The sequence below is a fragment of the Suncus etruscus genome, chromosome 14 (assembly GCF_024139225.1).
Source record: "Suncus etruscus isolate mSunEtr1 chromosome 14, mSunEtr1.pri.cur, whole genome shotgun sequence".
NCBI lineage: Eukaryota > Metazoa > Chordata > Mammalia > Eulipotyphla > Soricidae > Suncus > Suncus etruscus.
In genome coordinates this window covers 44,609,537-44,635,992 of record NC_064861.1, presented here as the reverse complement: position 1 = coordinate 44,635,992, position 26,456 = coordinate 44,609,537, and the positions used below count along the sequence as shown (strand labels likewise).

Below are 26,456 nucleotides of genomic sequence, written 5' to 3'. Positions count from 1 at the left end.
CTCATCCACTGCTGGTGGGAATGTCCCCTAGTCCAACACGTATGGAGGAAAGTCTGGAGAGTGCTCAAAGAACTCAGAATTGAGCTGCCATTTGACCCAGCAATTGCTCTCCTAGGCATATACCCACAAGATGGAAGGACATTCATTCCAAAATACGTATGCACCCCACTATTTATCGCAGCACTCAGTATAATAGCCAAATCTTGGAACCAACCTAGATGTCCAACAACGGATGAATGGATCATCAAGATGTGGTACATATACACAATGGAATATTACATGGCAGTTAGAAATGATACAATCACAGACTTTGCAGCAACGTGGATGGACCTAGATCATGTTATGTTAAACGAAGTAAGTCAGAAGACAAAAGATAAACACAGAATGGTAGCACTATTCTGAAACACCTAGAACATATATTTTACACACAACTAATACCTAACAATCATACAACAGGGTTTAACAGGGTAGAAACTCCGAACACTGTAATAGTCAACATATACGTGGGAGCAGTGTCCAAAATACATGAAAAAGGAATAACGCAAACTCTTGACTGCACATTATACCACAAAGAAAACAGCAACAACAGAAACAGAAACATAGAGAGAACAGGTATGTAATCAGACTCCCACAACAAAAGCCCACAATAATCCCTTAGAGATCGTAAACAGGAACACAAGTTAGAACACCACGGGAAATCACGGACTGCAATGGCAACATACCATAACACTACGTTTTAATACCTTTACCTTGCTATATTTTAAATAACCTCTCAGATTTTCTGTCCACGGGCACCCTTAGATACAAAGGGCGGACTAACTAAGATGGCAACTCGGGATACCACACGAGATACCATACCTTGATTGCACTACGAGATGGCCACGAGAAAACTCTTTAACATACACTTTATCTCTAGGTTAAACCTTCTTTTAGGAATTGAAGCACGGGACCAGTCAGACCACCAAAGCAGTACCTGCGACGTACAGACCTAAACTACAGGCTCTAGTCATCGAACACATTCAACCAAACCAGCATTCCCTTGCTATTCTCTCCCTTCTTCTCGCTACTTTTTTCTTTTTTTCTCTACTATTCTTCTCTTTACTTTTTCCCCTTTCTCTTTTCCCTTTCTTTCTACGGTATTTTCTCTTTTCTCTTCCTTCATACCCCTCCCATATACCTTCCCCTTTCTCCCCCCCGGAAATCCAACTATCCCATCACCCCTCAATCCCATCCAGATCTCCCACCATATTAAAACTCTTCACCCTCAGTCCTTAATCTTCTAGGCATCAAGATCAACCTCCTACCCAACGAACCAGTACCCAGCACCCAGGAGAGGGGACACCCAGCCAAACCCACACCTTGTCTCCTGCAAGAAAAGACAGCCAACTTCCCTGTGGACTCATGCTACGAGACCCTCCCTACCATCTCCCCCTAACGTGGACTGTTTCCTGAAACCAGACTTAGGTCCAATAGTATCCCCAATGCAAGAACTCCTCCAAGACTTCCCTGCCGCAAATTTTTACCAATCTGAAGAAGGTCAGGGGGTGTGATTGGAAGATGCCTGGGAACCCACACACCACAAGAAAAATCCAAAAGACAACGGGAAAAACCGTACTTTCAACATAGGCATAAGACCTGTAATACACCACCTCTTTACCTGTTCTCCCCCAAATGTAAAGTAGTCTTTTGCACCACTTTGGTCCTTTAAAAACTTCGCTAACTCATTTTATTTCTTTTTTTTATTTCTTTTTTATTTTGTTAAATGTTTGCCCTACATATACATTTGTGGGCACTACACTTTTATTTCTTTTTTTTTTTTTTTAAATCGTTTTTGGGTATGCGACCTATTTCGGTTACCCACTCTGTCCAACCCAAATACACCGACAACATAATGGAGCACCACTTCCCTCTGCAAAGGCACACTAAATAAAGGGGAAATCTTACATATATAAAAAAAAAGAGCTCTTATCTACTAGAGATGGGAACTCATAGTTGTTTACAATACAGGGTTATCTCCTACCTTGAAAATATGTCATGTGGAATCAACTTAGACCTCAGGTGATTAGATACCATTCAACCAGCCTTGAACCCTGGATCCCAGACATAGAAACGGCACAGCTCTTCACAACAGCTGCAAGAAACAAACTCCATCTGGGACAGCCTTATTACTGCAGGGTCAACAACAAGGGCCAGCTCTAACATGATATCCCGACAATGAGGAAAATGTGAACAACTTGACCTTAGAGCAGTTTAGCCTACCTCACCAGCTAACGACAAGACAAAACCAGAAGACGTGGCACCCTTTGGTAGGTCCAAAAGCCAAGATCGTGATTTACAGATGACTGGATACTAGAACCACGACCAGACTGTATACATCTTGGGACCAATAAAAAAGCCCTAGTCTAGGGTTTGAACTAAGACCTGCACAATAAGCATGATCCCCAGTCCCAAAGGTCCGGCAGAGACAATTGTAATGGAAAGGGGCTTCTGGAAGCACAAAGAAAGACGCTATCCTAGGTGCCATCCTAGGTTCAGGGCAAAGACCAAGATCACCAACCACAGAAGATGGATTAAAATGGCACTGAGGTAACAGAACCTCTAGATTCACAAAGACTGACTTCACCATAAGTCCCACCTCAGGATCTGTATAGATACTGAGACCTCTAAACACAGAGCTCTGATTGTATCACCCTGGACAGAGCAGAAGTCCTCCACACACCAAAAAAAAACAAACAAACAAAAAAAAAAAACACCCACCACCGGAAGAGTAATGATCCTGAGCAAAGACTAGAGCTGATCCCATGACAGTATACTCCAAGGACGGAGAAACCCCATATCGCATAGGGCAAGTGAATTCCTTTTCGAATGACCCCAATATTTACTGTGTTTGAATGTGATTATTGAAATTGTTGTCCCCAATTATCCTTATTTTTTTTTCTCTTCCTTTCTTTTCTTTTGATATGTGCTATGCCATGTTTCTTATTTCAAGACCACGGCGTGTTTTTTTGTTTGTTTTTGTTTTTTGTTTGTTTTGTTTTGTTTTTTATCTGTTTCTTTTGTGGTGCTTATCGATATAGCTGGAGTCTTCACTGGATATTTGACACTTCTTTTGGTACTGGTGGAGTGTTTCACCTTCTTTTTCTCATTCATTTCCCAAATCGATGATGAGAACCTCTAGAAGGATTCAGCCCATTTTCGGGGTATTAGACTCTTACCCCCAGTTTATTTATTTTCTCTTTTTCAGGCAAAACCACGCAACTTGTACTAGCTAGCCCTGCCCCCACTTAGAGGGGGAAATAAGGGAGGCATCAAGACCAAACTGATGCAAGACTACTAAGTAGTGGGTTAGATACAGAGGGGACCACATATTCTAGACGCCCTGGAGGTGAGGGAAGAGGAAATGGGAGGTAGGACAAAAACGGAGGAGTAGGGAGGACAATTTAGGGATGGGAATCCCCCCTGATTTTATGTAAATATATACCTAAAATATTATTGTCAACAATATGTAAGCCACTATGATCAAAATAAAAATTATATTATTAAAAAAAATAAAAGATCTCTGAACTAAAAAAAAAAAAAAAAAGATCTCAAGAAAGGTGTTGAATAACATACTTTCTACCTACCTATCCACATGCATTTCATACACCACTCTCCTTGGAACTATGCTACAATCATGTCATACATGGAAAGATCCTGCCAAGGTCTTTCTTTGGTCCCTAATCAATATTCTCTACCCTAATCAATATTCATACTACACCCTAGGGTGTAATCTGGTGATGAAATTATTGGATTGTTCCCTACTTGGTCTTCCTCTCCCACTCTAGGGTGTGGCCCAGTTCTTGTTAAAAAAAAAAAAGCAGGCATCTGAGGAAGGCAGGCACTCATACTTTGGTCTTTCTCCACTAAACTGCATTCCTTCTTTGGAGCAGAACATTTGTGTGGTTGGATTCCTTGCTTTTGTGCTGAATATCCTGAACCCATTCTTGTACCTTTTCACTTGTGTGGATTATTTCCTGCATCAACATTTGCTTCCAGGTCTGCATCTCACCAGATCCTCGTTTTGGAGCCCTAGGCTCCAATAGCAAACCAGGTATCACATTAACCCTTTCTTCAAAGAATATTTTCCAAACCACTCAATGGTAACCTCCTATCCAGGTGTTCTCACCTCGTCCATTTCCTTAACTGCACCTATCACACTTTGTCTAAACATTTCCTGCCAAGCAGAGCATCTCAGAAGAATAGGAAATGTATTATTCTTTGTCAGAACTGAATCATGGCACTTGGTATAGCTATTAACATAATAAAATATTCAATACTGGTTTTAAGTATAGAGAAAAATGTATATGTTCAATGAAATTAATTGGAGAAACAATTATGCTTATTCTTTTCATTAATTATTTTGGTATTCTAGTTTAAGGATAAATTTTAGTCCACATAAATTTTGTTACTTTACATATTCCAAATTTAAAACCAGTCTTCTTTCATAAATTATTTATACAACATTAAACCGCACAAATAGAATCCGAAGTCTACATATTCTACAATACAGAAATTATACTAAAGTAAGAATGATAAAAGTATATCATGCTCCTGAGATCTTAGTATAACATATGACTTCATATGAAAAAGTGAGGGATTTAGTAGTTTGTTTTCCTTAGAAAGCAGGCAGCAAAAAGGCCAGGACTACAGAGCCCTGCACCACACACAGTCTCAGTGCTATTTGAAGACCAGCTGTGAGGGGATTCCCCAAAGGGACTGATTTTTTTTCTTGCCAATCCCTTGAAGTTTCAGCTCACTCCAGGAAAAGTTTTTAAGACAGCATCTGCTAAAATATAAAAAAAATTTTTTTTGTTTGTTTGTTTGTTTGGATTCTAGGCCACACCCAGCAGTGTTGGGGATTTACTCCTGGTTCTGCATTTATGAATCACTCCTGGCAGGGCTCTGGGGACATACTAGAGAATGAACCTGGCTTGGCCACATGCAGGCAAGAACCCAACTTGCTATACTATATTTCTGACTTCCATGAGAAAAATTTTAAGGAAAGCAGTCTAAAAGGAGACAGGGCCTCCAGTAGAAGCATCATTTAAACAAGCCTCCGGCTTGCAAACACACACCTCAGCCCCTCCCAGTGCCACTGCATTCCAGACAGAACTAAAGATATGGAAGACAAAAGGACTGTGCAAACTATTTGCATGTGAGTATTTATCCCCAACACAACAGTAGACTTTCATTGGAACACCTGTGGATATCTAACATACCTGAATCTATTTGTTAGCTAAAAAAATTGTCATCATAAGGTTCTACAGTACTCAAAAACATTTTTTTTTTACTTAGGGACCACTCCCAACAGTGTTTAGAGGATGTTAGCTTTTCTCAATAACATTTGGCCTTAACAACCTGATGAGTAGTACTCAATCTACACGGAGGCCTGAAGCTACACTGGTCATGCTCAGAAGAGCCTGGTGGTACTCAGGAGGCTTGTGCAAAGGGATCAAATGCAGGGCCTTATACATGCTACCACTAGGCTTTCTCTCCAGCCCCTAATATTCTTTTCATTTAACTTACACATAATTTCTAAATGGGAACCAGGAATTCACAGTCTCCCAGGCAAGAAAGCAAAACTGTCATGATGTCACTTCGAACCTAGAAGTAGGAGGGAAGAAGAAAGACTTTGAAGAAACTAATGACCAGGCTGAGACTTAACTCATGGGGAGAAGTCAGAGTGTGAATGAAGGATTTCCAGGCAACAGTGAGAGCATATGCCAACAAAGTGCTGGGTCAGCCTGGTGGGAGCAGGGTTCAAGAGAAATGACAGACAAGAAAGAAGTGGCACTATAGAGACTCTAACAAGACAAGTAAGGAATCAGGGTTTTTATCTCCAAAGACTAGAGAAGTATTAATAGATAGTAAGCAAAGGAAAGACATAGCAGGTGTAGTTTCAGAAAAATCATTCAAAGAATAATGTAAAGAGAAATGCATGCGGTGATCAAAAGCTTGTCTTCTGGTGTCAAACAGATCTGAGCTGAAAAAATGGCACCACCACTTCCAGCTGTGGGGCCTCAGGCCAGTTATTTAACACTGGAACAGAATTACCTACCTTTCAAAGTTGTGTGAGAATAAAGTAAAATAACAGGAAAAGTACATATCACAATGCAGAAATAAGTAGTTAACAAATGTCAACTGCAGAGATGATGTTGATAATGAGTCATTATTGTTCAAAAAATGTAGAAGAAACGAGGCTGAGGGAAAGAAACCAGTTGGAGCCCTGGTCACTATGTCAACTTACTTAGCAAACAAAGGATCTGAACTATAGTGATTGTGAAAATGAAGAAGAGAAGGAAATTGAAAGGTCTTGAATGTGAACTGAAAGTGAAGACAGAAGAAATTCAGAATGAAATGCACACTTCTAATTTAGATAGGTAGGAGCACATTTTTCCTTCACACACACACACACACACAATTCCCCAAACTCACTTACTGGCAACTCCATTGGCTAAGACAATAGTGTGTGTGATGTCCATCTTGTCCCCTCAGTACTACCACTACCATGCTCTAGCTCTTGGCTTTCCCCACATCTGATCACATTTTCCTCTCCTGTCCTGTCCTCTTCTCTCCTTCCCAGCCCCATCTTCTCACAGTTTTCTCTCATCCCCTTGTCATGATGTTCAGGGGACCATATGCAATATAGGCAAGTGTATTAATCCCTGTTCTCTCTAATACCACAGTTTCTTTTGAAACCTTATTCTCTTCTACCCCAGGCTTATACTCTTCCATTTAGCTCCTGACAAATTAGGCTTCACTTGCCTCTTTATCCACTCTCTCCTTAAGCATTACTATTCATAGAACTTCAATCATCACATTTAGCCTATAAATGTATCTCCACAGATCAGATCTGACTTCTCTTCTAAATCCCATATCTATATATCCAGTTGTCTTCTTGACAAATTGCCATTGAAAAGTTTTTAAGGCATCTCAAATATAACATATGCAAAATCAAATCCCTCACCTCCCCACACAATTACTAAGTAAGTATGGTACCCAGAAAGTCAAGGGCCATCTTGGGCATGAAGTCATCTTGAGCTCTCATTTTCTATCTGTGCACAGATATGATCTCCATGATCAAAGAGACACCTCTTCTGTCCCTCTCTTTCCCAGAAAGTCAGTTCTAGTCCTAATCTATGACTGAACCCTGCAAGAGCTTTCAATGAGATCCTTGTCTGTATATAGCCTTGACTTCAATCCACTATCCTCTGTGCAGCCATGTGATCTTCAAAAGATCACTGGCCAAACTTAGCTGAAAATCCCTCAAAATGTTTCCCTTTTCTTTTGAACAGGAATGTTAAGCATATTATCCAGGGACTTAAGGAAGAAAAGGCCAGATAACCACCACCACCCCCCTCTAAAAAACAGAATGTGATTTGACTGGTTCCTTTCAACAAACTCCATTAACATAGGCAATTCAATTTGGCCCTTTCAACATACTCCATTAACATGCTAAGAAACCAGCCTAGCAACAGTATTAATCTCACCATCCATTTATATAAGAGACAACCATTCACATCAGACTCATCATCCTTCATCTACAAAGTCTTAACCAGACAAAAGAAATGATTAAGGGGTGGAGGATAAAGAAATGCATATATGGTAAATATCTGGGTAGACTAAGCCCATCAGACAGCGGGTCCACGTAGGATTCATTGCCTTTTGCATTGGTTATGAGCTCTGAGACAAATTTCAAGCTATTACACTGAAGATACTTGATCTACGTGCTGTTTTCACTCACTCCACAGAACCTGTTAGATCTGTTGCAATAGGAGTTCCCTGGGTTTTCTACATCCTATCCTATTTCCATTTTCATCTCCTAAATTACACTTTTCCCTCTCTGTTCTAGTTATCCTGGACTACTCTTTTCAGTCCTTGGTAAACACAAGGTTCCACTTTTCCACAGGACTTGTACATAAAAATTCCCTCTACTTAAAAGGTTCTTCTGCCCCTTTCACTTTGATACCTAGTACTCTGGTAAATCCAAGCTCACATACAACTCATCCTTAAGAAACATTGCTGGGGCCAGAGAGATAGCACAGTGGTTTGAATCCCATCATCCCATATGGTCCCCAGACTGCCAGGAGTGACTTTAGAGTACAGAGCCAGGAATAACCCCTGAGCACTGCCAGGTGTGACCCCAAAATCAAAAACATACCAAAAAAAGAAACATTGCTGAGCTCTCCAAGTTAAATCATTCTTAATATTCTCTCTTAGAGCTGCACACGTCATGGTTGCAATTCTACATCTGTGTTGTGATTATTTAGTAATTTCTATCTTAACAACTTGATCATAAACTAAGAATAGTCAGTGACTATCAATTTTTTCTCACCCCTATAATCTCAGTGACTAAAAGAATACAGAATTCATATTGAACACTTAATATTTATTTATTAAAAAAAGGAAAAATAAAACAGAAAAAATGATGTCCCAAAACCAAAGGAAAGGCAGCGTTTTTAAAATGGAGCACTTTAAAGCTGGAAAGATGGTACAGTGGGCAGGGTACTTGCTTTGCACACAGTCAAACTAGCTTTGACCACTTGCATCCTTCCCACATGGTTCCCAAATGAATTATTCCTGAGGGCAGAATCAATAGTAATCCTTGAGCACTTCCAAGTGTTTGTGAAACAAACAAACAAAAAAGGGAGTACTTTAGAACTCAAGAATGACCCAGACAGATTTAACTGACTATTCTAAACAGGTCAGTTATACAAAGAATACAAGCTGCTAATATATTTTCTAAATGTTACATCTATTTTTATAACAGTGCAGTTCAAATTGTGTACATAATTTTAGGCTGAGGAGAAAGACTATTTCGAAAAAACTATTTCTAAAGCTTTCTTCTTTATCTCAAAGGCATTTTTGCTAAGAAGGCTGTTAGAAATAACATTAACATTACAGATTACCTTCATCAATGTACCATGTATTTTTTGATTTGGGTTGTGGCTGTGAGTCAACAGAAGACCCATTTAAGGTATAAAATAATTCAGATCTGTTTCTATTTCCAGGGTCTGAGGTAGATCCTATGGAAAAAGAAAACTTTTAAAAAACAAAGTCAGATGATGGGAAAACTTTTAAGAGAAATTAATATGCATGCAGTTAACCACCAGTTATATAATGAACATATGTATACAATGCAATCTATTATTGTCTTCAATTTTTTTAATTTGATCACCATTTGGCAATGTCAAAGAGTCAATATGTAAGGGAACAGGAGTAAGTTGAAAGAAAATCATGCTTTTAAAATAATAACTGTTTTTAAAAATAATTCCACATGCTAGAGCTTTTAACTTTCAATTGTCAAATTATCCATTTTCCAGTCTTATTCTATGAACATGCCAGTTCACAAATTTAATCTGCAAACAATTTCTTTCAGGAACCCTTATCCACAGCTAGTATGGGTTATCAACTGATCCAGCCTTTTTGGAACAATATGGATATTTCTTAAAAAAACTATGTTGGCATTTACCCCAAGGCCCCAAAATCTTTATCGTGAAAAAACTTATGTTTTATTTGTACACTTATGTTCATTGCAGCACTATTTACAATAACAAAAATCTAGAAACAGCACAAGTATCTAAGAGCAGATGACAGGATAAAGAAACTATAGTACATCTACACAATGGAATACTCAGTTATAAGAAAAGATGAAATCATGCAACTTGCCACTATATATGAATACATCTAAAGAGTACCATGCTGAGTGAAATTAATCAGAAGGAGAGGGATGGACACAGAATGATCTCCTTCATATGCAGTATATAAAGAAACAATAAAGAAACAACAAATACCCAAAGGCAACAGAAACTGAGATGGGTCTTTAGTAGGACATGTATCATTGTAGGAGTGGTGTGAGGGAGAACATACTAGGGAGTGGGGAAGGGACACTGGGACAATGGTGGAGAGAAGCTTAGTCTGGTATGGTGTGGTGAGACTCTGAGGGCATGGTGTTAGAATATTTTATGCATGAAACCCTGACATTATCATTCCAAAAATTAAATTAAAATAAAAAACATCTCCTTTCATAAAAAGTAATATTAAAATAATATATACATATATGTGCAATATAAATATCAAGTTTAAAAGATTTGAAGTTTAGGAGCCAGCATGATAGTTTAGAAAGTAATGAACTTGCCTTGCACCTGGCCATCATAGGTTTGATCCCTGGCATCCCATATAGTACCCCAAGCCCACCAGGAATAATTCCTGAGCCCAGAGCCAATAATAATCCCTGATCACTGCAGGTGTAGCCCAAAAGTAAAATAAAAAACAAAACAGAAATTTAAGATTTAAGGGCCAGAATGATAGAATAGCAGGTAGGGTGCTTGTTTTGCACATACCTGACCCAGGTTCAATCCCCAGTACCCCATATGTGTTCCCCTAATCCCAGCTAAGAATGATCACTGAGCACAGAACTAGGAGTAAGCCCTGAGCACTGCCAAAAACAATATATATATATATATTTATATAAATAAAATATATAATTTATATAAAGATATATACATATAAATATTTAAGGCCTAAACGACTTGAAATATTTTTTGCCAAATTTCTTATTAGCCAAAACTCTTTACTTAATTTCATGTTTTTGAAAAATAAAGGAGTAGGAGAAGTCTTTCTTTCCTTCTTTTTCGGTTTTTAGCTGTGCTCAGTGTTTATTCCTAGCTCTGTGCTTAGAAAACCAAATGTGGTGCCAAGGATGGAACCTGGGTCAGCTTAAGCAAGGCAAGTATCTCATTCATTGAACTCTTTCCAGCTCTATAACTTATTTCTTATATATTAGAATAATAAAAGATGAGAAACTGTCACTCTACCTAAATCAGACACTTCAAATAAAAGATGAGAAAGTGTCACACTAAGTCAGACAGTCCAAAACAAGATCCCTCCTGGGTATGAGAGGACATGCCACCATTGAGAGAAAGCAGGGTCTCCAGAACTCATCAAAATAGAATTTTTCAATTTAAGACAGATAATGTTTTATTACATTTAGGCAAAATCTGCTACAGCAAAGGTGATGTGTCTTAACATAACCTTTAGATTACTTATATTTACATGAACATAGCAAGTTTTATTCTATTTTAGTTAATATAAAAACGCTATTACCTAGATATCCTACTGAGTTATAAGCCTCCCAGAATCAAATATCACATATAGTATTCTTTTTTATGGGAAGGATTAAGCCATACTCACTGGTGGTATGTAGGGGCTACCCCTGACTCTGTGCTTAGGGATTACTCCTAGCAGTGCTCAGGGGACCATATGCTGTATTTGAAATTGAACCAGGGTTGGTTGTGTGCAAAGCAAGCATTTTAACCCTGGTACCATCTCTAAGTCCACATATAACATTCTTTGTGCATTTTTTTTTAATTTTGGGCTTGGGAGATGTAGCAGTTCTCAGGGATTACATTTCACACTCTGTACTCAGGGATCACTTCTAGCAGAGCTCAACAACAATACAAAGTATTGAGGATTGAACCATGACTGGTCACATACAAGGAAGCCTGCTGTACTAGCTCTCCAGTGCTAAAACATACAATCTTCTTAAAGCACAATTTCCTTTTATATTAAGTGAAATTAGTTTTGTTTCCTAAATTAAGGAAAAAATATCCTTCTAACCCATATGTGTGTTAACAAAAGTTCTTAGTTCTTTTAAGTGAGCTATTTAATGTTTATAACTTCAACCCTATAATTCTAAGAGCTATGTAGACATTAAAGAAAACAAATGAAAATTAAAATCTCCACATGTATTCTGGGGGAGCTTCTGGGAGGGTTTGCTTAGAAGTTTGGAACTTAATTTCAAACTATGTTATATATAGTTAGCAAAATCTACCTAACTGATCTCTCATATACTTTAATATTTTATTCTACAAAATATTAATATATATGATTACTTTGCAAAGTTGCACATTTTTTATATAAAATGTTACAGGAAGGGGTTGCCAAACCAGATAGGAAACAGCAAGAAACAAAGCCCTGGGGCCGGAGAGATAGCATGGAGATAAGGCGTTTGCCTTTCATGCAGGAGGTCATCAGTTTGAATCCTGGTGTCCCATATGGTCCCCCATGCCTGCCAGGAGCAATTTCTGAGCCTGGAGCCAGAAATAATACCTGAGCACTGCCGGGTGTGACCCAAAAACCACAAAAAAAAAAAAAAAACACAGTCCTCCAAGAGAACTTTTCATTAGTCAGAAAAAATGTTGGGGCACTGTCTAGTACTAGAGTTAAGACACTTGCCTTCCATGGAATTAAGCCTGGTTTAATCCCCTGTAAAGAGTGAAGAGTAAGCTCTGAACATCTTTAGATGTGGCCATAGCCCCATCTTCCAAAAAAGATGAGGTGAGGCAAAAGTGCTCTGACGGGGCATTAAGGGGCATGACTTAAATGCAGCTAAACCCAGTTCAATCCCTGGCACTATATGGTCTCCCATACCCTCAGACCCTAGAATTAAACTGTGTCCTGGCCCACTGGGAGAGACTGCTGGGTCCCCTGAACACACTTTAAGAGAGCACCCCCTAAAAGTAGTTGGAAACCCTTGATTTACACAATAGTAGCTATAAAACATTTTTGGTAAACTACTAAAAAAGTATTCAAATATGTCTACACTGGAACATAATGCCACCAATACTGTGACAAATCAGATGACAATAGCTACCATGACAGGGGGGTTGAGCGAAGGGAACAGGGTTGGAGAGTGTAAGGGGGAACATCTGGTGAAGAATGTGGTGTTGGAATTTTGTGTACATGAAACGCTACCACAAAATGTGTGGTAAATAACAATGCCTAACACAAAAATAATTTTTCCAAAGAACTGTGTCCCATTCATCCTTACCTGGAACCTTTGGTTTACTATGACTGGAGGAACCTTTGTCCCCAACACCTCTTGGCATGAAGGAAAGTTTGGGAGGCCTCCTTTCCTGCGTCACATTATCTGAAACAGTAAATATGATTTTTAAATATAAAAACAAACTCTTAAAAAGAAGAAACAGTGACACAAAACAATAACAGAAACAAAACCCTCTTTCTAACAACAAAAAATTGTAATTGTAGTTCTACAAATGTGTAAAGGCCATCAAAGAAATTGAAAGGGATAATACCAAAAAAAAATCAATGCTGTACTTCAAAACATAATTTATATGAGAAAATACACTCCAAATACAATTCAGCTAAATGCTTTGACTTCTTGAAAATGTAATCCCTTTCAATCAATTTTATTTGATGTGTTAAAACACTACAAAGAAAACCTTACACAGTTTTTTGTAAGATTTTCTAAATCAATATTCCTAGTATAGCCTTTGTATTATAAAGGCTCAAATACTGCACTCAAATACTTCTAGAAGATACTAAGACAAACAAAAATCAACGGACTTTTTAAATGGCACAAGACTTGAACCTTTAATATGCTATCATTAACTGTGAAACTCTCAAAGAGGGGCAGAATAAACTTGTTTGATAATAATTCTTATGTCACTCTACTGAGCATTACAGATAAAGTATTTTATGAAATAGTTTTAAAAAAGTTTGGCTGGAAATATGTATCACATATTAAAAACACAAATGTAAGAACAACATCAATATGGATACAACACATATTCATATAAATAGGAAAAGACTGAGAACTACATATAGATTATGCCAAAACCCAGAGATAAATGTTCATAATTTTTAAAAGAAAGTACTCAGAAATGTTTTATCTATGAATACAAAATTTATTTATTTATTTTTGGTTTTTGGGTCACACCTGGCAGCCCTCAGGGGTTACTCCTGGCTCTATGCTCAGAAATCACTCCTGGCAGGCTCAGGGGACCATATGGGATGCCAGGATTTGAACCACCTATCTTCTGCATGCAAGGTAAACGCCTTACCTCCATGCTCTCTCTCAGCCCCAGCAAATTTATTTTCTACACAAAGACTACTCCTCTCTACCTTAATAATCACTGGTTTTTGTAGGGTATTTACAAATACTGAGCAAGAAAATACAAAAAGTTAAATTTTCAAAGCTTATCTCCTTGAAAGTTTCAAATTCAACTCCTTGATGTTGGCATGACACTTAGGAGTCAGAGCTGATAAAGCTGTGATTAGCAAAAATTAACCATCCATATTGGATTTTTAAGAACAAAAAGAAAGAGATAGGAAAGATTTTACATTTCAAACACAAGGAAAAGATCATTTAAAAAAAATAAAAGGAAATAGTGCTGAATCAGTTATATACAAAAGCTTGGTAAATCTTGCCATGATGGAAGAAAAGGAGAATTACAGTGAATTCTAACTTAATGTCTCAGAATATGATTAATGCTGTATTATTTCAATTCAAAAGCTACCAAATATCGCTGCATAACTGTCACTATTTTTAATGTCTTTATTTTGGACCAAAAAAAAGGGGGGGACAGGGGGACCGGAGTTGTGCTGCAAGTGGTAAAGTGTCCACCTTGCCCGCACTAGCCTAGGACAGACCTCGGTTCAATCCCCTGGCATCCCATATGGTCCCCTAAGCCAGGAGCAATTTCTGAGCTCATAGCCAGGAGTAACCCCTGAGCATTACTGGTGTGGCTCAAAAGAAACAAAAAAAAGGGTGGAAGTTGACCTTTATGAGGCCTTTTTGAGGAAAAAACAGTGTGTGATGTTGCAGATAAAACAGGGTGTACAATTATGTAATGGTGACAATTATACAGTGAATTACAGTACACTTAAGTACTATGAATTTAATATAAAAGTAGAGCTATAGTAAAAGAATAAGGTAAATGAAGAGACATTTATGAATACTATTATGATGTTACCATTTAAAAATCTTCACATAGAAAAACAAATCTTCACATAGAACCAGAACTACAGTACATGTAGTGGGTAGGGCATTTGCCTTACAAGTGGTTGATCGAGGTTCAATCCCCAGCACCCCAGAGTTCCTGAGCCAGCCAAGACTAATTTCCTTTTGTTAAATTTATTTAAAGAAAATGCATCACTAACATCATAATATATTTGTTTCAAGATGACAGAAAGCAAAGTTATTTAAAAATAGAAAAACTAAAAAAATGAAAGAAAAAGAAGAAAAAGTTCAGTAGTAAGTTTATGAAAATTACTGTATCACCAATGAACCATTATAACAATAGCAGAAGGTTTAATAAGCTCTTTTTAAAATATTTTTAAACATATCAGAGATAAAAAAAAATATAGTGAAACAAGGTGTGGGTAAGGCAGTTGTTGTTTGCAGTGGGCCATAAAATATGGGAGAAATAGAAAGAAAAAGCCTTTGGTCTAACTACAGGGAAACCTTACTCCTGAAGTATTCTGGCATAAGACCAACTCTGGGCTCCAGGCATACTAGGTTGTCCAACCCCTGAGTCATTCTCTGTTGTCCCAGTAAAAGTATTTCACATAATCACGGTTGCTGCTGTCAGATTTCTGTAGTTAAAGATCCTGATTTCTGTGCAGATCCTACATCAAAATCAGGATGATGTGGAGCATCTTTGGTTTCATTCCACCATTAGAGGGCAATGCAGAGAACCCTGCTTTCAGGCTGTTGCTAAGTCGTCTGGGTGTCAAAAGAACCCCTTTTGGAGTAAGTCAATGTCAGGGCAGCAGTAGGGTCTTCCCTGATAGAGTTTTGCTTACTGGTGATGGTATAGACCAGGGGTGGCAAACAGGATTTTTACTCTCACTCAAAATGGCAAAATACAATATGTGTTTAATAGATTATTGTTAAAATTATATGCTTTTGTGTGAGCTTTTGTCTGTTTTGGCAGGTCACTGCATGGTGTGGCTCTCTGACTCTCACAGTTTAAAATTTTGGCTCTTTGTGTCGAACTTGTTTGCCACCCCTGGTATAGACAACCGTGATTGTTTCCATAGATGATATCCATGGTTCAGGGTAAATGGACAATGTCCGTTCTTCTGAGGCTTAAGCCAAGTCATTATGACGATGTTTAGGGTGTAAGGTCCCACAGAATTATAAAATTTGTGTGTTCCTATCTCTATTAGGTAAAAACTTGTTTGCATATGTAATATTTTCCTATTTTAATATGCCTATGCAAAAAAGGAACAATGCCACAAGGTATTATTGGTACATATGGGGACTGAGGTAACAAGTCTAACAATCCCTGTAACCTGATTCTAACATGAACTCTAAATAGAGAGACTTTTCTATTAGAATTCCTTATTGAACAGAATAGAAAAAAATGGGGAAAACTGTTGCTATATAAGAGGATATTCAATAAGGATTATACCTGTTAAGGAAATACATCTAAAGAAATATTCAAAGGAGATATACATGTCCCCTTTAAGTCTTTAGAAATAGTTGTGGGGGGAATGTAAAATCCGGAGCACCACTTCGACATGTGATTTGGTCTGTGGCATCTGAAAAACAGCTCCCAACAGTCATATATCAGGAAATGTCCTTGAGCGGGAGATTTCTCAAGCAAAAGTCCACAGTGAAGGGAGGTAGAGGAAAAGTGGCCTTTGAGAGCAAATCAATAGCAACAGCATATTGGTTCCTTCTCAGGCTGAGAGTCTATCTTTTCACTCTGGGAGCTGGTTGGCAGCTGGGTGGAGTGGAGAGAATAATCTGCTTCATGAGGAGTCAAGAACTGAGGGTATAAAGGGTTAAATGTAAGGTAACAACAGATGGCAGTGAGAGAGTGAAGAGCTACAAAAGAGTTTATAAGTGCTCGCTTCGGCAGCACATATACTAAAATTGGAACGATACAGAGAAGATTAGCATGGCCCCTGCACAAGGATGACACACAAATTCGTGAAGCGTTCCATATTAAAAAAAAAAAAGAGTTTATAAGGTGGTAAGCAAAGGGTGGAAGAACAGTATACAACAGACATTCTATAAATTGCAGACGTACATTAGTCAGACATTGGTATGGCAGACCTATGCACTCATGTGCATTCATCATCAGACACTGAGGATTGACCCATGGGTTACAATCGAAAAGCTGACCCAGGTGAAATTGGACAGAGTGCTTAAAAAAATAAAATAAGATAAAACTGGCAAGTTGATATAAAGGTTTTCCATTTTCTAGGCCTAGATTGGTGAGGGTAGACTTTACTGAAGAGAGGTTTCATGGATTAGATTGTGTATAGGACATTCTTAGAAAAAAAAATCATTATTTTTGAGTCAAGAAAGCTAAATGATATGGTAATGAGCACTGTATGTGGAGTCTATACCATGAAATAGATATATGTTCATTGAACAGACATTGGTATGGTGAACACATATACTCATGCAAGTATATCAGCAGACACTGAGGATAGATCCATGGGTTACAGTTGAATAACTGACCCAGGTGCAATGAGGCAGGATGCTTAAAAAAAAAGTCTAAATACGATAAAATAAAAGAAAAACAATAAACACACACACACATATATAAAGTCAGCTAGTCTGATGTAAAGGTTTTCCATTTTCTAGACCAATCATGGTTAGTGATGGTAAACTTTACTGAAGAAAGGCTTCATGGATTGTGTATAGATTGTGTATAGAGCATTCTTAGAAACAATCATAATTTTTGAGTCTAGAAAGCTAAGTGGGCCCAATATGTGGAGTTTATACCATAAAATACTGTCCAGTGGGTCTTGATCATATCGTTTCCTTTCCTAAAAACAGTCTAAGATTATAAGCACTATAATATCCTGTTAAACTATCTATAAGTTCATGTGTGCTTGCACGGTTTTAAGAATAAAGACTGATGGGAAGGAAGGTTACTGGAGACTTCCCCAAGACTACCCCGCTTGTGTTGGTTGGGGGATAGTTAAGGCCTGGAGTCCCCTTTAAAGTCCTCTCTGAAACTAACTACACTGCCTTCCCCCGTTCCCCCCAGGCAGGAGCTCAGTGGTAACCCTGGAACCCAGGAGGCAGAAGATGGAAAGCTGCAAGGGAAGCAGAAGCCTCACAGCCCCATTTAAACTCAGTAGAAGGCATTAGGCTTAAGGCTTCTCAGCTCCCCTTGCCAGCAACTTCCCTAAGACTGCCCGCTTGTGTTGGATAAGGGTGGTTAAGGCCTGGGGTCCCCTTTAAAGTCCTCCCCAGCATCAACCTCGCTGGCCCCCCGAGCAGGTGCCCAGTGGTGACCCTGGAGCCCAAGAAGCAGAAGAGGGAACAGCCAGGCGTAATTTCTGAGTGAAGAACCAAAAGTAACCTCTGAGCACTGCCAGGTATGTCTCTCATCCCCCAAAAAATTTTCCAAATAAGCAGGGCCAGAGCAATGTCACAGCGGTAGGGCATTTGCCTTGCACACTACTGACCCAGGATGGACCGCGGTTCAATCCCGCGGCATCCCATATGGTCCCCCAAGCCAGGGTTTCTGAGCAGGAGTAACCACTAAGCATCACCGGGGTGTGGCTCAAAAAAAAAACAAACAAAACAATTCCAACACTCTAAAAACTACTGTGAATATAAAACTTATAGTCTACTGGCTGAAGTTTCCAAATCGTTGTATATAAATTGACTAAATAAACATAATTTCTATCATTATATGTATTAAGTACATCTAAGCCCAATTTTAAAAGATATTAAAATAAATGCTATGTTCTCTGTGCACTGCACAGTTAGTGGCATTTCTGATGAAAGAAGCAAATGATCTTCATTAAAGCAGCCTACAGTTCCAGGGGTCAAATGAAACTGGGAGTGACAGCTCTGCTGGTATTGCTGTGGAGGCTCCAAAGCTCTGGGGTAAAGACTTAATATGTTTATCTCCTGCAAAAGCCTTGGTCAGAGAGGGGTCAAATACCATTATTTGAGGAATAAGCATAGCTGTGGAATTCAATATGCCACATTTAATTTGTCATCTAACAATTACATACCAAGCATTTTCTGTCTCACAACTATGTTAATAATCTAAGGCTAAGGTGTTTATTTTAAACAAATATTAAGATGCTACTGTTGTAGTAATGATATAGAAGCATAAACATAGGCATAAAATTTAACAGTCAATTTTGTGAGTTTAAAATAATCGTTAAAAGGAGTAGTTTACGGCCCGGAGAGATAGCACAGCAGTGTTTGCCTTGCAAGCAGCTGATCCAGGATCAAAGGTGGTTGGTTCGAATCCCAGTGTCCCATATGTTCCCCCGTGCCTGTCAGGAGCTATTTCTGAGCAGACAGCCAGGAGTAACCCCTGAGCACCGCCGGGTGTGGCCCAAAAACAAAAACAAAAACAAAAACAAAAAAAGGAGTAGTTTAAGGATAAAAGAGATATGAGACATTTAAAAAGATCACATAGGATGTCCACCAAAACATACACAAAAGCATACACATCAACCTCATTTATGAGTAAATAAAAACTAGGAACAACCTAACAACCTATTATACTAAAGGAAAAAGGATAAAAAAAATTGTGAACTATTCATATAATAGACTATGACATAGCACTAAAAAGAAACTACTGACATACATAGCATAGATGTTGTACTAAGCAAAAGAAAACAAACAAAATGTATTATATATATATATATATATATATATATATATATATATATATACAGCAAAACTGTTCTCAAAATCCTAAAACCAGAAGCACATCTATCACTTACTGACTTCACTAGAAAAATAAATATATCTTGAAGAATCTTGGTAAGAAATCATAAATCAATAAATAGCAATGAAACCATGTGAAATGTTTATGAATTTGACAAACTGAGAAAAGCTGCTTAATTGATGTACTACTTAAATCATGAGACAATAGAACATGATTAAATTACCAAATGAGAATTTAATAACCACAGAGAAATTTACTGGAAAAAAAAAAAAAGAATGACATTTAGGTAGAATGAAGTAGTATAAAAGTCAATACCAGATACAACATTACTAGAAACTAACTAAAACCAGGTGAGACTACTAATTAAAAAACGAAACAGCTTTCCTTATATTTTACACAGTCTTCTTTGCAAATAACATCAGACTTGCATACTAAGTTCTAGTATGTCAAAATAACCTATGGGGTACCAATTGCCCAGTGTGAGCAGACAAATACTTCCAGGGCAATTCACACTGACAATCACTCTCTATAGAACAACAGTCAGCATTATCCATCAAAAAGTAAAATACTTGCCTTTTGATCCACCAGCTATTTTAAGGAAGCAATCTGAAACTAGAGATGTCTTATGCATGTTTTGTTCACAAATATGAACATAATAATAAATCTTACTGAAAATCTCTGATGCAATGGCAAAGATTAAGAAAAATTTACAATCAATCTAATGGTATTCACAATCAACCTATTCTCTAGTGGGAGAGACAAAATATAAAAGGATAGGGCTGAGGTGATAGAACAAATAGAAAGGCACCTGCTGTGCATGAGGCTGTAAGTTTGAGCACTGGTACTCTCTTTTGTCCTCGAGCCTGCCAGGAGTGAGCCTTAAGCAGAGCACGTGTGGCCCCCAAAACAAAACAAAGCAATCAAAGACAGAACTGACATCCAAAATGATGAGATATTGGAATAGTAGACTGCTCTAATGATCTAATGGCATGAATTTTAACAGGGACAAATGTAAATCCTACTACATATCTCCCAAGTAAAATGTACATAGTTGAAATCAGAAACAAAAATAACTAGGGACAAAACTGAGAATTTAAGTAAATGGTGAACTCAATACTCATGAACTCATTTGCTTAGTAAGTATGTTTACTCAGTCAAGAAAAAGTACCTGCTTTATATATGGAAGACATTACAATGGCCCTCTGTAAATACGATTTAAAATTTGACAGGGCTGTCCCAAAATCTTTTCTTACACCGTCTTAGAGGATATCAGCCCACATCTGGACTGCTATAGAGGTGCCAAGCATAAAGGTTCTTCAACAAACCAGATCTTAACTAAAATATCTGGAGACCATGCCATAGGAGAAATGGCTAAAATGACTCAAATGGTTTGGGTTGAGGAATAGAAGTTTGAGATATCAAAGATTCAACTTTGACTATTTGAGTGTTGCTGTAAGGAAGAAGGGCTAAATTTGTCCTACTTTGTCTTCAGTTCAGAGCTAGAATGAATAAATAAGAAAAGTTAAAAGATGCACTCAAATGTTTTGAGGTTGGAGGAAGGTTGGGGCCACACCTGGTGATACTCAGGATAACTCCTGGCTCTGAACTCAGAAATTACTTTGACAGTGCTTGGGAGACCATATGGGATCCTGGGGATCAAACCCTATCCACTGTATTGTCTCTCTTAACCCTAAATTGATTTTTCATTTTTCTAAAATAAATAATGCTATTTTCTTCATGAGACAGGGATTTTTCTAGAATAGGGATACACAGATCCAAAAAAATATATGTATAATAAGATAGTAGAATTATATTTGGGCTATCTTGACCCACAAACAGACTGATGTACATAAATGAAATTATTCACCAAACACTCTATAATGGCAAAAGACTGAAAAAATATTAAATGCCTACCAGTAGGAAACTGGTCAAATTTGTGTGATGCATTGGTAAAACTAAATAAAACCTAACCATTTATTTTTACTATGTGTTGAAACCCACCAGAAGATTTTTAGAAATAATAAACCAATAATAGTGAAGTAGCAGGTTACAAAAAAATACACAAAAATCTATGGCATTCATGAATGCAAATAATGAACTAATTAAAAAATTAAGATTATATCCTTCAAAACAGTACCCTCAAACATAAAATACCTAGGAATCAACTTAACAAGGGAGATGAAAGACTTCTACAGTGAAAATTGTAAGTCATTAAGAGAAACAGAAGACTCAGGTAAAGGAAAATATATTTCCTATTCCTGAATTGGAAAAATCAACATTGTTAAAATGACCACCCTACTAAAGTACTATACAGATTCAATGCAATACCATTAAAATTTCAATGATGTTTTTCAAAGACATAGACCAAACTATACCAAATTTGAATTGAAAGATAAAACTCCCCAAAGCCAAAGCAATCCTAAGCATGGAGGAAAAATGAGAGGCATTCTATTTCCTGACTTTGAACCATACCACAAAGCTATAGTAATCTAAACTACATGGAACTGTCTTTACGGTAGATCTGAAACATAATTAAGGAGAATAGAGAATCCTGAGCGTAGCAAAGAAAATTACTTCAACAAATGGTGTTGGGAAAAATGGATAGGTAAGCATTGAATTGATAAGCGATAGCACTTCTTCACATATATCCTCAAAATACAAAAACATTAATTAGAAAGGATATATGCATGTCCTATGTTCAATCACCATATATAAAAATATTCAAGATATGAAAAAACCCAAATCCCAATAATGGATGAATGGATCAATAAATTGTGGTATATACACACAATGGAATACTATGCAAATCTAGAAAGAATAAAATCATGCATTTGCTGCAACCTGGATGAAACTAGAGTATAGCATGCTGAGTGAACTCAGTTCGAAGGGACAGATACAGAATAATCTCTCATATGTGGGATTTAAAAATACATTTCAAGGCAACCACAGAGGGTCAATGGAAACACAATTAGAAAGCTAATCCACAGGACTAGGTGGAGAGTGCAGAGTGGGGTTGAGAGGGAGGGATACTGGTAACCTTAGGGAAGGGAACTAGGTACACTAGGATGGATAAGGTGCTGGAATTATGAACATGGGAAGCCACAGTCAACAATATTCACAGTACCTCAAACAATAAAAACAAGTTAAAAAGTAAATGTTTTGTTTGAGGGCCACATCTTAGGGCTTAGTCCTAGCTCTCTGTTCAAGATCTCCCCTGTTGGGGAGACCATTGGGGGACCTAGGTTGGAGCCCAGGTTGGTTGTATGCAAGGTAACCCTTGCCTCCTGTACTATCTCTGCAGTTTGCACATATAATACTTTAAAATAACAGGTTATTCAACTTATACACTCACACAAAATGTTCCCTAACATCTATTGTTAACTTTTTAAAATAGAAATAACTTCTGGTGGGGGAAAAAAGCACACGTGAATGGTACACAGCATTTTAGAGGCAAGTCTAAGCCCTGGCACCATATGGTTCCCTGTACTATACTGAGGGTAGCCTGGTGGCCTTAGAGCATCACTTTAAGTAGCTTCACATCACTGAGTCAATGATTGCTGGGCATGGCCTCTCAGAGGAGTTCCTTCAAAATAAACTTATACCTCTGGAGGTTATAATAGATAGGTGTCCATTTTTCCTATTCTGTGTGACAAACACTAAAAATTCTGGATGAAACAAATGCAATGAGTTAGAATACAGGATAGAAAAGATATCAGCTCAGTATCCTGGAATATAAGGAAGAACATGCAGGTAATCTCCCAGAGCTTTCTACTTGCCTAAGATATCCCAGACCTAGAACTAAAGAAGCAATCCTGATCTGTCACAGGCACAAAGAAAGCAGTAGAAGCTAACTGATTTCATCTTAAACGAATAGTCCAGGCTCATACCTGAAGAACTTGGGGAAAAAAAAAGAGTAGAAATTGGTCCAAGACAATCTGAAGGAAAGTAGTAATAGCATAAATTAATAAATTTAAAACAAAAATAAAGTCATAGAAGTTTGCCACCAATAGTAGAGCAGTGCAGTTATGGCAAATAATGGACCACTATGACAATGACAATTGGAACTGATCACTCTAGACAATAACTGAGTACTGGATAAAGTGATATACACAGTATCCCTTCATTAATAGTAGTGAAAACCATGGTGTACAAAAAAGGAGAGAGAGAGAGAGAGAGAGAGAGACAGAAACAGAATACCTGCCCTAGAGGCAGTAGGGGAGGTGGTGGAGTGGGAGCATTGGTGATGGGAAATGTTCATGGGTAAAGGGAGGTGTATAATGTAAAACTAAAACTCAATTTTGAACAACTTGTTCAAAAACTTGTATCATGGTGCTTAAATTTAAAAATATTTTTATTAAAAATAAGTAATAGGAGGCCGGAGAGATAGCATGGAGGTAAGGTGTTTGTTTGCCTTTCATGCAGGAGGTCATCGGTTCGAAACCCGGCGCCCCATATGGTCCCCCGTGCCTGCCAGGAGCAATTTCTGAGCCTGGAGCCAGGAATAACCCCTGAGCACTGCCGGGTGTGACCCAAAAACCACCAAAAAAAAAAAAAAAAAGTAATAGGGGGCCGGAGAGATAGTGAAGCGGTAGGGCGTTTGCCTTAGACGCTGAAGGATGGTGGTTCCAATCCCGTATCCCATATGGTCCCCCGAGCCTACCAGGAGCGATTTCTGAGCATAGAGCCAGGAGTAACCCCTGAGCGTTGCCAGGTGTGACCCAAAAACAAACAAACAAAAAAATAAGTAATAGAAAAAGATGAGTAAACCATAGGGCTGGAGCAGTGGTGCAAGCGTTAGGGAGCAGACCCCAAGTACCACCAGGTATGGTCTCCCACAAAACAAATTTTAAAAATTCATGAGTTTTCCCTTAGAAATCAGGAAGATGACCAGGTATCTTCCTTTACTGCTCTCACTTAACAGAGCACTATAATTGGTTTCCAGTACAACAAAGCCAGTATAGAAACAATTAGAGGAACACAGATCAGAGATGAAGGAAAAAAAAAGTTCACTGTTTATACAGAAAAAAAGGCTGTTCTACATTAGCATTCCCCAAAATGGGCAACACTATCCTTGAATACAAATGCGAGGCAAAGATGATTTCTATTTGGTCACTTAAATAAGGTATATCTCTGGGGCTGGAGAGATGGTACAATGGGTAGGGCATTTGCCTTGCACAGAGCCGACCCAGGTTCTACTCCCAGCATCCCATATAATGCCCTCAAAACTACCAAGAAATTCTTGAGTAAAGAGTCAGGATTTACCACGGAGCATTGCTAGTGTTCAAAAAAAAAAAAAAAAAAAAAAAGAAAAGAAAAGAAGAGAAAACAAAAAAAGAAAAAAAGAGGTATATCTGAAAAGGAAGAGGCAGACCTAAGTTCAGGAATCTCTGATCCATATAGAAAAATCCCAAAGAACTGAGAGAAATATAGTACCATTGAAAACTACTCAAAAAAAAAACATTAAATGCAATCTTAATAAGATATATAAAAGATTGGGGCCGGAGAGATAGCAGAGCGGTGTTTGCCTTGCAAGCAGCCGATCAAGGACCTAAGGTGGTTGGTTCGAATCCCAGCTTGCCAGGAGCTATTTCTGAGCAGACAGCCAGAAGTAACCCCTGAGCACAGCCGGGTACGGTCCAAAACCACCCCCCCCAAAAAATATATATATGTATATATATAAAAGACTTCTATGCTAAATTAAACATTGATTTAAAAAATCAAAGTAATATAAATGAAAAGACACATACTATCTTCGTGGATTATAAAATTCAACATAGTATTTATGTCATTTTCCCCCATATTTATATAAAACTTCAATATAATTCCTATCGATCTCAGACAGACTTCCTAAGTGAACAGGGCTTTATTTTTCAATGTATCTGGAAAGACAAAGACCTAGAGTACTGTTTAACCAGTTATAAACCCTACTGTGAAAGCTATAATAGTCTGTATTCAAAGATAGAAAAAAATTTTCTTGAAATACATGATTGTCTTTAAATAATGGCAGTGGGGCCAGAGTGATAGCACAGCTGGTAGGGTGCTTGCCTTGCACACAGCCGGCATGGGTTTGATCCCCAGCATCCCGTATGGTCCTCTGAACCTGCCAGGAGGATTCCTGAACACAGAGCCAGAAGTAATCCCTGAGTGCCACCAGGTATGGCCCCAAATCCAAAAATAAATAAATAATGGTGGTACAATTATTTGTGCCATCTTAAGTTTTGTGACATCTTTAGGTTAAAGAAAACTTCTAAGTCTCAAACCTTATAAAAATTAACTCAAAATATCTCTTGGATTTAGATATAAAATGAAAAACTAAGAGACTTTTTAAAAAGAGAAGAACACTAGGATAATGGAAGCAAAGAACTAAATGGGAAGAATATGTTTTACATGTGAGAGATCCAGTTCATTCCACAGTACACATGGACCCCTCCAAGCAGTGCTCAGATGTCCACATGGATGCCCTTGAGCCGGCAGTACACTTCTGAGCATTACCAGATATTGGGGGGGAAAGAGAAAGAAAGAGTAAAGATGTAAACAAATAAAAATTTCATACAATACTGCTAGGGACACGAAATATTGGATCGATTTGGAAAACAGTTTGATAGTTCAACAAATGTTTAAATATATTGTTGCCATTACCATTTGATTGAGAAATTCCATTCCCAAGCATACATCAAAAAAAAAAAAACAAAACAATGCATGTGTAAGCAAAGACTTGTACATGAATGTTCACCTCAGCACTTTGCTAATATATAAAAGAGAAGCAATCCAATGCCTATCACCTAATGACTGACTAAATCAAAGTATAACCAAAAAAAAAACATGCAAAATCCTACAGATTAATGATCACCAAGGGCTGAGGAGAGGGTAGGTGGCTTAACAGGCTGTAGTTTCCATGAGGGATGATGAATAAAATTCTGAAACCAGATAATGATGATAAATTGTATA

General features: G+C 37.9%; 1 protein-coding gene and 1 non-coding gene across 2 annotated transcripts in view; one reads left to right on the top strand and one right to left on the bottom strand.

Moving 5' to 3' along the window:
• The window catches only part of CYLD (CYLD lysine 63 deubiquitinase), a 94,099-nt gene that overhangs the window by 42,003 nt on the left and 25,640 nt on the right, over positions 1-26,456 (bottom strand). The window contains exons 4-5 of the mRNA XM_049786061.1: positions 12,872-12,970; positions 8,949-9,065 (exon numbers count right to left, since the gene is read on the bottom strand). Coding sequence (XP_049642018.1) covers positions 8,949-9,065; positions 12,872-12,970 — 216 coding nt within the window. The remainder of the gene's footprint in view (positions 1-8,948; positions 9,066-12,871; positions 12,971-26,456) is intronic.
• Positions 16,697-16,803, top strand: LOC126029017 (U6 spliceosomal RNA). Its single transcript, XR_007502677.1, has one exon. It is a non-coding gene; the product is annotated as a U6 spliceosomal RNA (small nuclear RNA).